At 37.6% G+C, this 14,033-nt stretch overlaps 1 protein-coding gene across 1 annotated transcript; it reads left to right on the top strand.

Moving 5' to 3' along the window:
* Positions 1-3,646: 3,646 nt before the first annotated feature.
* Positions 3,647-9,101, top strand: LOC121646669 (cytoglobin-1-like). The gene is made up of 4 exons (XM_041995801.1): positions 3,647-3,773; positions 3,862-3,998; positions 6,200-6,431; positions 8,360-9,101. The coding sequence occupies exons 2-4, from the start codon at positions 3,862-3,864 to the stop codon at positions 8,522-8,524; spliced, it is 534 nt and encodes a 177-aa protein (XP_041851735.1). The 5' UTR covers positions 3,647-3,773; the 3' UTR covers positions 8,525-9,101.
* The last annotated feature ends 4,932 nt before the right edge of the window (positions 9,102-14,033 follow it).

Here is a 14,033-nt window from a genome sequence, read left to right as displayed (position 1 = left end):
TTATTCAGGGTCATTAGTGAGCTGCCCATCCTAGAAACCACCAAGCAGGAGGTGAGGTGCTCCCTCCACCTCATCAGTCCATCACAGAGACAAACAACCATGTATGCTTCTTCCTAGGGGGGATTTAGTTAACCTACCATGTATGATTTTGGACTGGGAGGAAGCCAGAGCACCTAAAGAGAATCCACTAATCAGCTGGGAGCAAATTTGAAGTCCACGCACAAAGAATACTGTTGAGATGCAAATCAGCCACCTTCTTGCATTGAGGAAAAAGTGCAAACCATCACACCACTCCAGCTCTACCTGTCATCCCAATGTGCATAAAAAAGATGTCCAACCAAAGTATGCGATGTCAGCCACCAAGTTAGTTATGTGCTGCTTTTCATAATGTGATATACCACAACATGGACTGCAGGAAAATTCTTCTGTATGCAAACGAAAATAATCATCCACAAAACTGTGTTGCTGCACTGTTAAAAGGGAATGTTGTGGGTTAATATCATTTCATTCTTTGAATACAGAATAATATCTCTGCAAAATATTTCAACTAAGTCTTTAAAAGCTTAAAGTGTGATACATTTTCATGATTGAAGTTAAGTTTAAAGATTTGGATAATAGTAAAGGGTGGAAAAGTGTGTTAAATCTCTGCAAATATAATTTTACTTGAGAACTTGTTTTACTCTGTCCAGTATAGCTCACGTATTTTACATTTGTCACTTCTCTCCATGTGCGTTAGTTTGTTTTCTAAATGTTGAGATAATAACCTAAATATTCAGTCCTCACAGCTACGTCAAAGCCAAACAGAAAGTGATGGAGGAAGCTATAAAAGACAAGAACCAGTTAGAAACCCAAGTCCAGATACTGATTACTAACAAAAAGGTTTCAGAGTTCGCTATGACGGAAGTTTGTAGTGATGTTGATGATGTCACTAATTATCAGAAATGTTTATTATATTCTGGACCTGAAATTAGAAAACTGAGGATTGGAAATAGTGTATGTAATGATGTGGGATGAAACACGTTAGCTTTTGTGAGTGTTTTAAACAATTCCTTGACAAAAAGCCTCCTCAGAGACACACGATTGTTCACACATGAGAGAAACCATTTGGCTGTAATGTTTGTGGGAAAACAATCAGACAAAAGAAATATTTTAAAACACATACAAAGTCCTCCGAGCTGCACAGAGTTTGATGTAAAAAATTGAAAGATGGTCGGCTTGTATTATTGATAGCTTTATTTTAATGTGTAAATCTTTCAAGAATCTTTCTTTTTCCTTTTCGTTAATAATTCTATGTCTTTAATGGTTTTATTGTTTTTTATGCTGATATTGTGCACTCATTAAAAAAAAAAAACTTTTCATTCGGCATTTGTTTAATTTTGCAATAAAACCCTCTCAACATAACATTTTGCTTCTAATAATAGATACCAATAACTGTTTCACTTGATGTTTTTTTCCATCGTCTTTTCCTATTTATTCCAGTGCAGGGTTATAAGGGAGTACTGGAATCGATCCCAGTGGTGTTCATCACAGAGTCAACACTGAGAGACAAACAACCACTTAATCTCGTAGGGAGAATTCAGAGACATTGATCAACCAAACATACATGGAAGCCAGAGTACCCACAGAGAACATGCAAACTCCACATAGGAAGACTTAGCTAAGGTTTGAACCATAAACCTTCTACTGAGTCCATATGACAAAAAGATCCAATTAAAGTGCAGTTTTTACCAGTTCGAAATTGTGATTTAAGTCTCCAAATTATGTTAATTTTAAAATTAAAATTAGAGGTAAGTTCGGAAAAAAATCTGTCTCTCTTGTCTATAGTATCAATGAAAAATGTTGATGCACCACCCCATTTTGAATCCACTATATCAAGGATAGCATAAAATCATAAAGCTCTCAAAACATTCACATCCTTCATGCTTAGAAGAAACAACCAGAGGAACAAACACCCTTCCATAGTTTCAGGTGCATGGTCAGTCACATCTACAGGCCTCTTAGCTGCATGCCAGCTTCAACATCTGCGACCCTGCTGTTGCAGGACCTACAAGACAGCTGCAGCAACTGATTGCTTCAACAGCTGCAAATACCTCAGCAGCCACGCTAAAAGGATCCCAGTTGAAAACAGAGTTATTGGGTGAAACCATCAAATCTTTCCTTGTCAAAGGAGGAACATCCTGTGTGTGACACAAAGGGTTCATAGGGAAGCAACAAAATATTCATTCTAAAATTATAACTGAACATTTCTATGTATTTATCTTTGTCACACTTCAAATAAGTACAATTTCATTCATTTATTATAACCTTTCCCAAGAAGAAAGTGTAAAGGAAAAACTGATTTAAAAGACTTAAACCATGCTGACGGAAACAATTTCTTTTTACTGTTTACATATTCCATACATTATTTCTGTGTCCCAAAATATTTTATGTTATTAAATCCTACCAGTAAAATTAATGCAACACAAAGATACACCAGAAAACAAATCAGCCACTACTGGTTTTACCCTATTTGTAGACTGACATATTGCAGTGAAGCTGAATATCATCCATTACACATGCTGGTGTATCTATACATGCCTTGCACATTTACAGTAAAAGTTACACTTTGTTGTGTAATTGTTATCAAAGATCCTTTGATCGTTTGCTTCACAGCAGTCTAACTGCCATGAGCTGACTTTTTTGATTATAAGCCTTTGCAACAAAAAGCTTTGTGAACATCGGTGTTATTGTGTTATACAGCCATATTTCTTTAACAGGAAGTGTGTTGCAGGATTATATAACATTTGCAATAGCACTTGCTTATATAAGAACTGTCTATAATTCTGCTGTATTGCTGCTGAGGAAGGTCACATGGCTGTTTTTAATGTAAGTTTGTTTGGAGGTTTGAGATCCTGTAATGTCACAAATTGGATGTCAGCCCTTTCACCTACATGATCATTTATGGCACACTATCAAGAATTCTTGTCAATGTTTAACACAGGTGTGTGCATTGCTCCCTCACTGTGAGACTGTCAACACCATCTCAGTCTTAGCTATTTTATGATATATGATGGCTCATGCTTGCTGTCTTTTGAATCCTTTTCACCCAAATTATTATAAAACTGGAGAAAGTCTTTTCCTCCTTTTCAAAGCTGTGATAACACAAGTAAAATTTCCCTTCCTACTTATAATTGCTGCCATCGCAAAGCTGAAAGTTGTGTTCATGAGTGGGTGAATTGAGGGTATGTGCATATAATAAAAAAAATGTGAAATGAAAAGTGAACTAACACATTTCAGAATGAATGATTTATTTCTGATGGATTTACACAATGAACATGTTAGCAAAGGGATTTCATATCACCATTGGTTAATCTCTTGGATAGTTAGCTTTGGTTGCTCTCAGGGAAGCGTTTCAAGTATGCCTCATTATCTTATTAAAACACTATAATATTATGGTGTTACATATATACCCAAGATATATGACATATTTGGCTCGCTCATCTAGGATTTATACATGATCACATTAAGTTTTCATCAAATACCACCTACAAAGGTAAGGTGGACAGAGGGAGAAGGTAGGGGGGAGAGGGAGAGTGTGAAAGAGAGCGTACAGAGGCTCCTCCTCACTCGCTGTGTGTATTTCTTGTGTTTTCCCAGTCTGCTCCTCACTCACACTTTTGCTTAGCAGAAATTCAGAGGTACAGAGCAAAGAAGCTCCCAGGGAAAGGGTGGCAAAGGAAAACTGAGTTGTGCCCTTTTCCCTCTAAGAAAGAGACACAAACAGAAGAAAAACGGTAGTGATTGTGTTTATTCTGAGGGAGGAGCGGTGTTTTCAGCTCTGCCTGCTGCATGTGCTCAGCTCACTGCACACTGTGTTTCCAGATGGAGAGGAAGCAGGGAGAGGTGGACCACCTGGAGCGGCCAAGCCCTCTGACTGACAAGGAGAAGGTGATGATTCAGGACTCATGGGGAAAAGTCTTCCAGAACTGTGATGATGTTGGAGTGGCCATACTCGTCAGGTATTTTATCTGCTTGTTTGTTCTTTTGATCAATGCTTTAGGAAATGAAATGCTGCTCCATAGCGTAGATCTAACAATTATATATCTCGGATTTAATCCCTGTTTTGAGACTTTTCCACTACTTATCAAATTCGCTTGATCTCAGTGATATCGATGCACCTGCTGGAGCCAGACACATTTTTTCCAATAACCTGCAAAGATGTCCATCTAACCAATCAGAGTCCAAACTGTGAGAACTTCCCCCCCAACAATGCTGTTTAAAATAAACTTTGATGAGCATGTTGTTTATGCAATATTCTCACCTTTTCTTATTACCATAATCCTATTTGTCAAATGATGAATGCAAAGGACAAACATCATAATCCATCACTCAGACATCTTTGGCGAGAGTCCCTCCTTCACAGAGCGTGTCATGTTTCGAATGCCTGTAAAGAGGACCAAGCAACCTACAGCAGCATGACTCCTTCACAAACAAGAAGACATTTAACTGTCTTTGTTCTGTGAACAAGCATGTTTGATTTAAAGTATGTTTCTTTTTTTCCCCCTTGTTCATTTAAACATTAGCTGTTAATTACTTTGACCTTGCATTTCTGTAGAAGTTTACTGTGCTCATTGTTGTCACTATCTTAAAAAATTCACACTAAAAAACCAAGAGAGGAAATTGTTGCTCAAGTCTGCCATCTGCAGCGAAATGTTAAGCCTTTTGACAGTTTTTCATGTGTGATGAGATTCATGGCTTGACACAGCCTGCTTTTATATTCCCCTCTGATTGCAGGAGGTTACATGTAATGGGTAGGGGTACATTATACATGCACAGTCATCAATGGTGTGCAATGTGCTAAATGAACTTATTTAAATACAGCACATTAAAATGCTCCTTCAAAAAAGCACATTCCAGTTCTTTCTGGAAGAACTGGAATGTGCTTTGTGTGAAGTACTTACTGAAAGTCAAATCTATTCATCTTCCCTCATATTTTTCTCCTGTACATTCCATCGCAAAGACCCTATGGACCTCAGGAATTTGAGGAATGATGTGTGATTGAAAAATGGATTCTCCGCCAGGCAGTAAAAATCTATCCAGTCAGTCAGGTGAACTTCAGTAAAAACACTAATCCTTCAACCATACTGTCTTTAGGTCACAGATAAGATCCACACTGGTAAATCATGGCACTCTGTCTCTGAAATTAGAAGCTGTCTCTCAGTTCAGCTCTTCAATTATTCTTGAAATAAGATAAGAAGGATTAAGAATCCACTGACCATATAAAAGTCTAATTAGGCTATTTATATGCAACTACGGGTCATGCAATTGCAAGACAGAAAGATTAAACACTGTGGCTCCTCATTAGTTTGCAGTGAAACTTGGAATATATAGCTCTAGCACTTTTGAAAGCTCTCAACTCAGATGCACACTCTAATTTTACTCCCTTTTCACACATAAACTCCAACATGTAGATATACTGTACATTTCAGATCAAACAGACAGAATAAATGGCTTCCTTTTTTATGTTAGTTGTTGCAGAGCCAGGGGGAGATGGGACATCTTGATTTGATATCCAGCACCCAGATGCTTTGGCCCTCTTCCCAGACTGTGGGAGGGGTTGAGCCGTAGGTTCCTTTTTGCTAATTTGATACCTCTGAGGGTCAAGCCTGAATATAATCACTGAAAGCATCTTTGAACTCACTATTTGTTCTCAGAAAGAGAACCTTTTTGTGTGCAAAGAAAAATGAAAACCCGCAGCTCCAGTAAGAACAAGAAGAATATAATACCTTTGCAGTAGTTATTACTACACTCAATCAAAGGAAGGAATCCAGTATACTTGTAGCCTTTATAAGAGCTGATATTCAAGCTGACAGGCTAGTTAAAGTATTGAGGTGTACAAGTGGATGATTGAGGAATTTATGAAACTATAGGTCAGATTAGCAGGTACCTTTGCATCATGTTCTCTGTGGTGCTTGGTTATTATTTTTCTTACATGTATGTGTAAACCATACCATGCAGTAACAGCTTACAGCAAACAATTTTCCAAGCAAACGTGCAGCATTCTCACATGTGAGCTAGTGTTGACCTATGCTATCTTGCCAGCTTGGAAAATGAATGAGGCTTTGCAGGTTCAAGCTGGTTTCAGAATGAAGGTTGATAAGAGTACAGTCATAAATAATGTTAAAGCTCTCATTTATGTCTGTGACTCTCCTTGCTGCAGGCTGTTTGTGAACTTCCCTTCATCTAAGCAATACTTCAGCCAGTTCAAGAACATTGAGGACACAGAGGAGCTGGAGCAGAGCTCCCAGCTCAGGAAACATGCTCACAGGGTCATGGATGCCATCAATACATTAGTGGAGAGCATTGACAACTCAGAAAAGGTGGCATCAGTACTGAAGCTGTTGGGCACAGCCCATGCTCTCCGACACAAGGTGGATCCTGTCTACTTCAAGGTAAACTGAGAATCTTCGCAAAACTGAAAGGTGCATTAAATTGAGCAGACAACAATATAGCCAAAGATCATGTATAAAGACAGGCTCTAATAAAAGATCTTCACTCACCAGCCTCTTTAGTAGGTACACTTTCCAATACTGGACAGCCTTCATCACTGCCATTATTCTTTATAGCATAAATTCAACAATGTGCATATTCAAAGACAGTTTGCACCATGCTGTTTGTGAGGCACAAAATTGAAATGGTGGGTTGAAGTAGATTTACCTTGGAGCCAGTAAGTGAGGCTACGGAATCAAACTAATGTGTATACAGGGCAGTGTGGCAGATCACTTTAACCAAGGACACTGTTGTGGCTCAGCTAATTCCATCTTCTCCATTTGCATCCAGGTAATAATATTGAGCTAGCTGTTTTTGGTCTATATGAATTACCAAAGGGGACCATTGGCAGTTTAATTAAGATGTTTTATTTTGCTTGGACATGGGGCAACCATTTCACTATTTGTGGAATCCTTCCTTTATACCATAGACTGGGCATGAAAGTTGGAAATAGCCACCATAGCATAACCTACTGGATTACTGACTCCTGTTTTAAACCACGTCATAGGGTTACAACTACTTTGTTCCCCCTATTTAGGACTCTGCACAGATGCTACTCTTTTGGTCCGCTGTGATGGCGTGTTCACAGCCTTGGCATGTTATTGGTCTTCAGCACATTGCATGGGTGTGGATTACAGTAATTTTCTGCAAAACATTCATGCTGTTTTTCTGCTTTTCATCTTTTTAGTCTGGTATGTTGATCCAGTAAGCTGATCCAGGTGCACGCATAGCAGCCGCACTACATCTGCACTGTTACTAATGTTTGGGCAGCCCATGGTCAGCCACAGAGAAACTCGGTTGTTAGTTGTGTTTAAAGCAGCTCCACCTTGGAGAGTACCCTGCTTCTTGTGTGTTTTACTCTACTTGAAAATCGACGGAAAAATCTACATCAAGTTATATCAAATAAGCCTTGAAACTAATAGTTCAGATCATACACACAATCTGAAAATGAATTAAGGTCACAGTGAGAAAAGTTATTTTCCAGTGAAAACTCCTGTGGTATCTGACTTTATCTCGCAACTAACAGAAAGATGTGATCAAATACCAATGTAGTAGGTACATTGCAGCTTTAAAAAAGATTCAATATTTTTACAGTAACTATTTTTTCTTTGTATTCACAGAGAAAAAGTCACTAAATATTTAAAACAGAGACACAATTTAAGTTTCCCAATGTCTCACCATTGATGTAATTTGTGTCACTACTTAGTGACATACATATTCATTATTCTAGAAATGTGCTACATGATAAAGTTTTGGTGCAATGTCTGGCTACATGACAACTTACATGTTTAAAAGGGGAGGGCTGGAGAATGGCATTAGTTTGCAGGCTTTCATGTCGCAGACCAAATAAAAGACCCACAGTCCTTTAACTTTTCTTCTTTGTTCTCACTCTTGGAAATGGTTGGACTTCAAAGTACAAGACTCTGGCTAAAAAATATGCATGATTAGGCCACAATCTTTTCCTGTGACTCATATAGGTGCTACCCTTGACACAACAACAGTTCAGAAATAGATTTCCATCTCACAGTTTAATCATAGATTGTGTAAAAAAAAAGTTGTAAAATGAGGCTTCTCAGAGTTGAGATGCTGGACAGCAATGATGGCTCCACAAATATGCATAATGTACTGTTTGTCAGTGTTTACCATCAAGAGTTTTATGGTTGGAAACTTATATTATCGTAAAGAGATCACTATAAAATTATATCAATATTATCAGTCAAAAAAAGAAAGGAAGAGGAGAAAAAAATGCAATCCAGATGTTAAGCTTTTTTTTTTTTTTATTGCAGTTCAATGTCAGTTGAATTAATGCATTTGTTTGGGTGTTGTTCAGATTCTGAGTGGTGTGATTCTGGAAGTACTGGGAGAAGAGTATCCAGAAGTTGTGACACCAGAAGTGGCCACAGCGTGGACCAAACTCTTGGCAACAGTTTGTTGTGGTATCAACGCCGTCTATGAGGAAGTGGGCTGGACGCAGCTCCCGACTTCAACTGGCTGAGGCTCTTGGATGCAGATCTTTCAAATTTTCTGCAGCTTCAAAAGTCAGGAATCAACTGACTGTAATCTGGGAACACAGTTTGGTATAATCTATGGTAATCAAGGAACATGGAATATATACATTATAAAAACAAAAATAAGAACAAGTATGGTGCCCTTTTTACAGATAGCAGTGTTTTTGTGAAAGAGAGGATGTAAGACATATAAAGTACAGCTCCCCTCCTTGCATTTGTACTCTTGTAAAAGACAAACCCAATAAAAGAATAGAGCAAAGAGGAAGAAAATGCAAAAATACACCCAGCAGTGGATGAGAGGCCACATTTGACTTGGGTGTGCCTTCTGCTGAATGTGTATTTGGAGAAACTGAAATGTAAACAGCATCTTTCTAGAATGTTTTGCAGATGTTTCCTCTTATCAGTCTGTATCCACCTGTGTTTACTTAGATATGATGAATACTGAAACATTTCTACAATTTTTAAAAGTTAATGGTGATAATGTACATTTTTCTTTTTTCATTTCAGCTCACATTTTTAACCTGTAACTTAGTCTAGTTTAAAATAAAATTACATCAAAAATCATCTGATCCAGTCACATTGATTTTTTATGTACATTTTCTCTAAACTGATTCTTTTGTTATTTATTTATTTATTTATCTGTTTGTTTAATTGTTTGTTTTTTTTCTTTCCTTCTTTTTTCTTGGCCTTTCTTTGTTTTAGTCAGCAGTGCTAAGTATAAGTGGCTTAACTACTGGCAGTCCCTCTCTTTATATATACTGTACTATACTGTAGCTTTATAATAATAATAGATGTAGGAACTCTGCACATTGCTCCCTGTAATATCATGAAAGAGTCTGCTACATTTACATAAAATGAGCCACGTGATACGTATTAAAGATGTAAAATTTGCCAAAGTAAGCTTGAGCACAATCATAGCACATGCTCATATGAATGAATGCTGTGATGCTGCTTTAAGCCTTCCATAATGATGCCCTTTCTTGACATAAAACACAATATAGAGGTTGATTTGGCTTGCTGTGCTAATGACATAGTGGTGGGCTGGGTTGCTTTCAGAATAGCAACACAGCATGCTCTGTTTACCTCCTAGCCCTGCCAGCGAGATCCAACCCGCTCCTTGATCCCAGCTAATCCTCTGTGCTAATCTCCCCAATCACGAGTGAGAGCCAAGGCAGGAATAGTCTGATTGTTACAGCACAAACTCTGCCTCATGTCATTCAAGCCTTTCAATGGGGAAGGAAGTTATAGTGTTCGAAAACCCCCAGCAGACCCAAAGTTAGGAATCCTCCATCATGTGTACGACTATGATGGTCCTCACCACAATCGCTCTCATCCTGCGACAGAGGTTCTCCAACAAAATTAAACCGTGAGTATTTATTATAGCCACATTTTCATTTTTAGCACCAATAAAAATGTGGTCTTTTCTTACTTTTTAAAAATATTCTAATTTATTTATTGTTTATCAATATTTGAATAGCCCCTGATGGAAAAGAATCAACAGTGATTTAATAGAAAATAGCACTAAGTAGCACATGAAGTGCATTACATAATGTTTCCACCTAGACTCAATTGTGAATACTCACACGTACACATAAACACATAAAAGTGCATATGTGTTTCATGTGTAGGAGAGAGTGTGAAAGAGAAAGCAGAGACTTATCTGCATCATTGATTTGAAATCACTCATGTGATTATTTTAGGAATTGCCTTGAGCAACAGTGTGTGGATTAAGTGGTTGGCTACATAACAACCATGTATTCCTGCTTTTCTAATGAAGAGATGAATGGAGGAGAAAACATCAGAGCTCTCCAGTTCATGGCTGCTAATTGACTCAAAGTGCAATCTTCTCAGCCCCCCAGGGTCTGCTTACACACTCTCACAGTTATAGCAAACAATGACACATGGCTGAAGCGCCGTGGCGCATGGCAACATCTGGCTTGCATAATTAAGAACTGATAAATAAGCAGGACTTTATTTATGCTTTAATTCACCTCTTATGTTTTATCTTCAAAACATGTAATGACATAGATGTAGAAATTAATATGTGGATCTTTGTATTATGTTCTAACCCTCCAATCACAGGCAGAAGGAGCATTTTGAACAGGAAATGCCATATATAAAAAGCAACGGCGAAACAGAAACTCATAAATGACAACGGTGGACATAAAAAGGTAAGGGCTCACCACAAATCATGTCAATACAGACGGAAGACATAGACACTGTAGTTTATTTACATAAATTTTGCTGTTGAGTAATTTTTAAAAAACAGCAGATAACAATATCCTTTATGATTCATTACATTCTCCTTATTAAGTACTCCTGAACCTCTTAAAGTTATCACCCCCACTTTGTTTCATAGCCTCCAAGCTTATAGGCTGAAAGGCTGAAGCATTTTTAGCATTGTGTTGGACAGTCATGTACAGTCATGTAAAAAAGAAAGTACACTAGCTTTTATTTTAACATTTTTTTTATCACAATCATCTAGTCCTACTTGGTCTTTAAATGAGGTAAAACAACTTCAGATTATCAATAACAAAGGGCATATTACAACATGACATTTCTTATTTACCAGAAACTAACCCCAAAAAGGAGAAACTGTGTAAAAAAACTTTACTGAGTACCTTTAGTAGCAAGTAATTCCTTTCTGCATTGTTTCAATCTTATACTGCTGCAGAGAAACTTTGGCCAAGTCTTCTTTACAATGCTATTTCATCTCATTGTACCTTTCAGATATTTGTTTATGCACAACTCTTGTTCCAACACATTTTTCAGTCAGATTGAGGTCTGGACTTGTGATGTTGCAATCTGGACCATTGCAACACCTAGACTCTTTTCTTTTTCATTCTTTCTGTTGCAGATTTGTCAGTGTTTAGGATCACTGGGCCTCATTTATCAATATTTCCTGAAGGGTTTTCTTAAATTCTTTCACCCACATATCATTCAGCTCTGCAGAGGCCTGCTAACAAGCCTTTCATTCGATTCAGGTTTGTTGGAGAAGAAAGAAAATCTAGAAGTTGCAACATCATAGATGTCAAGGACTAGACTTTGGTACCCCTGTATTAAGGAAGCAATTAATCTTCTCTTAACTGCAACTTCTACTTTTAGCTGATTTGTTGCATCTATAACTTATGGGAGAACGCTTATCAAGTACTCATCACTTTCTGAGAAGATTCTGGTGAAACATGAACCATGAAACATCCGCTTTGGTCTTGTCTTTTCAAAGAACGTTGTTCCAAAAGTTTTGTAATTTGTTCTAGTGGAACTTTCCAAACCTGCACTTTATTTCTTAGACAGAATAAGCTGTATTTTGGGATCTCCTTCAAAGCACTCATATTTGTTCAGCTTTTTCTAATTGTGCTGTCATAAATTTCAACATCTAATCTGCCAAATGAGGCCTGTAGAGTCGGAGGGTGCATTCACACAAGAATAGTCAACTACAGTTGGTACAACTGGACGCTCAGCTAACTTTTGGGGTGCAACATTATTCCAGACTGAGTTTGTTTACGCTGCAGTGCTCTGACGAATCAGGCCTTTTAAATAAAGTGTTTTATTTTCTGCCAGAGGCAGCGCTGCCCCGAGAATTGGCAATCTAACAGCTAAACACTGAGCAGTATTATACCACGATCATATTGATGTTGATCATATTTCTATTAGAACTTTTACTGAGTTCTTCCACGTCTGACAGCAACCCATTTCTCCCGTTGAGGACCACCTAACGCCCCACAGGGGCTTCTGTTTTGGTTGTGTTCACCTACAATGCTGTGCGCTGAACCCACAATGCAGTTTGTTTTGTAGCCCCCATCCCGTATTTAGTCTGCTTGAATTGGACCGAGTTGTAGGGGGACCAAGTCCACTTCTTTTACTTGAATCATAATTCATTTGCGCATTCACAATACCCCAAATGAAGCGGACCTATAGAGCAAATGAACTAGGATTCTAATCAAAAAGGCTCGTGCGAATGGACCCTGAATTTGAACTTTTTTTGCAGTTGCACTGGTTGGCCTTTGGGTGATCTTGGCTGTAACGTCCACACCTGCAAAGACTGAGAACTATCTTAACTGTTTTCCACTTTTGATTAAGTTTTCTTACTACAGAATAGTGTACTCCAAATTATATGGAAATTTCCTCATAACCCTTTACAGAATGATGGATGGTAACATTACTTCTCTAAGATCATTGCTGATGTCTTTCCTCCTTGGCATATGTTCATGCCCACCTGAACGCTGCAGACTAGCAAACTGCCAACATTTCTGCTTTTTCTAGATGTGCTTACACTGTTGATGATCTATAGATCAAAAGCATTGATAGCACTTGACTGCTGCTTAACCTCACTACTTGTACTTTAACCCACTCCTTCTGCATATTGGGTTAGTTTTAGTTAAATAAATAATTAAATTGTTATCTAAGGTTGTATCTTCATAATAGTTTGGCCTGGTGCACCAAATTTATTGTTTTTTAGTTTGTTTTTTTTTATCAAGTTCAGACATGTAAAACCTTAAGAGTAGATCTGTATCAAGATTTTAAAGATAATATTGAATAAACCGATATTGTCAAAACTGAGATTTTCTGCTTGTGCAAAAGTGGAGCATTGGAGCATGTTACCAAGGCACAGATGCATAAAAAGCCAAGATGCCTGCCCCACATTTGGCTTTTAAGTTCTGCTAATACTAAATGATTTAGAGGCAGAGCAACAATCCTTCATCTCTTTGCAGGGTTATTATAAATACATTACCTCCATGCAACTACACTGTTAAACAGAGAAGTAAAACATCCTAATATGAAGTTATAAACTAACTAACCACTCTACCCAACCACATCCATCTTGCATTTATTTACTAAACTCTTTTTATAGACGTATGTTTAGCTGAGTCATAGTGGCTTAATCTTCCTGAATCTTTTATCTTATTGCCATCATGACTTAACAATTTACAACTTAGCTGATGTTGCTGTCTGCTCCATAACCAAAAGTTGACTCAAGGTAAACATTTATTTCGGGTATAACACATATGACAGTTGTAACAACAGACACAATTTTAATTTCCCACTGGGATAGATGAAGTATTTTTCATTTCATGACCAAAGACTGCAAAGGTAAAATGATGTCTGTTTTTATTCCAACCTCCAATCAGCATTTAAAATGTCAGTTTAATATCTTGTGTACTTTGTGTGCTCTCACTTTGAACTCAATTACCTCTGACATGTAATAACTAGATTTTTCTGGCACTTCCTTGGCATATTTCATCCTGATTTAAATGAAACGGTATGCTTACATAACTTTATCAAAGGAGTATTATGACAAATTATAACCTGCATGTACTCTACATGCACAAACAAGTGGTTATGGTGCAACAAATGTTTGTGCTGTTTATTCTGTCAAGATAACTGGAGAGTTATTAAATTTGCTATGACAGGAAAGAAATATCCCCCTTGAAGAACTCCCCATTGATACATAAATTCAGCTTTGAGGAAAGAAAAAACTTGTAATACTGCGTATTA

This window comes from Melanotaenia boesemani, chromosome 2, assembly GCF_017639745.1.
Source record: "Melanotaenia boesemani isolate fMelBoe1 chromosome 2, fMelBoe1.pri, whole genome shotgun sequence".
In the NCBI taxonomy this organism is placed as follows: Eukaryota; Metazoa; Chordata; class Actinopteri; order Atheriniformes; family Melanotaeniidae; genus Melanotaenia; species Melanotaenia boesemani.
This window is presented reverse-complemented; position numbering and strand designations above follow the sequence as displayed.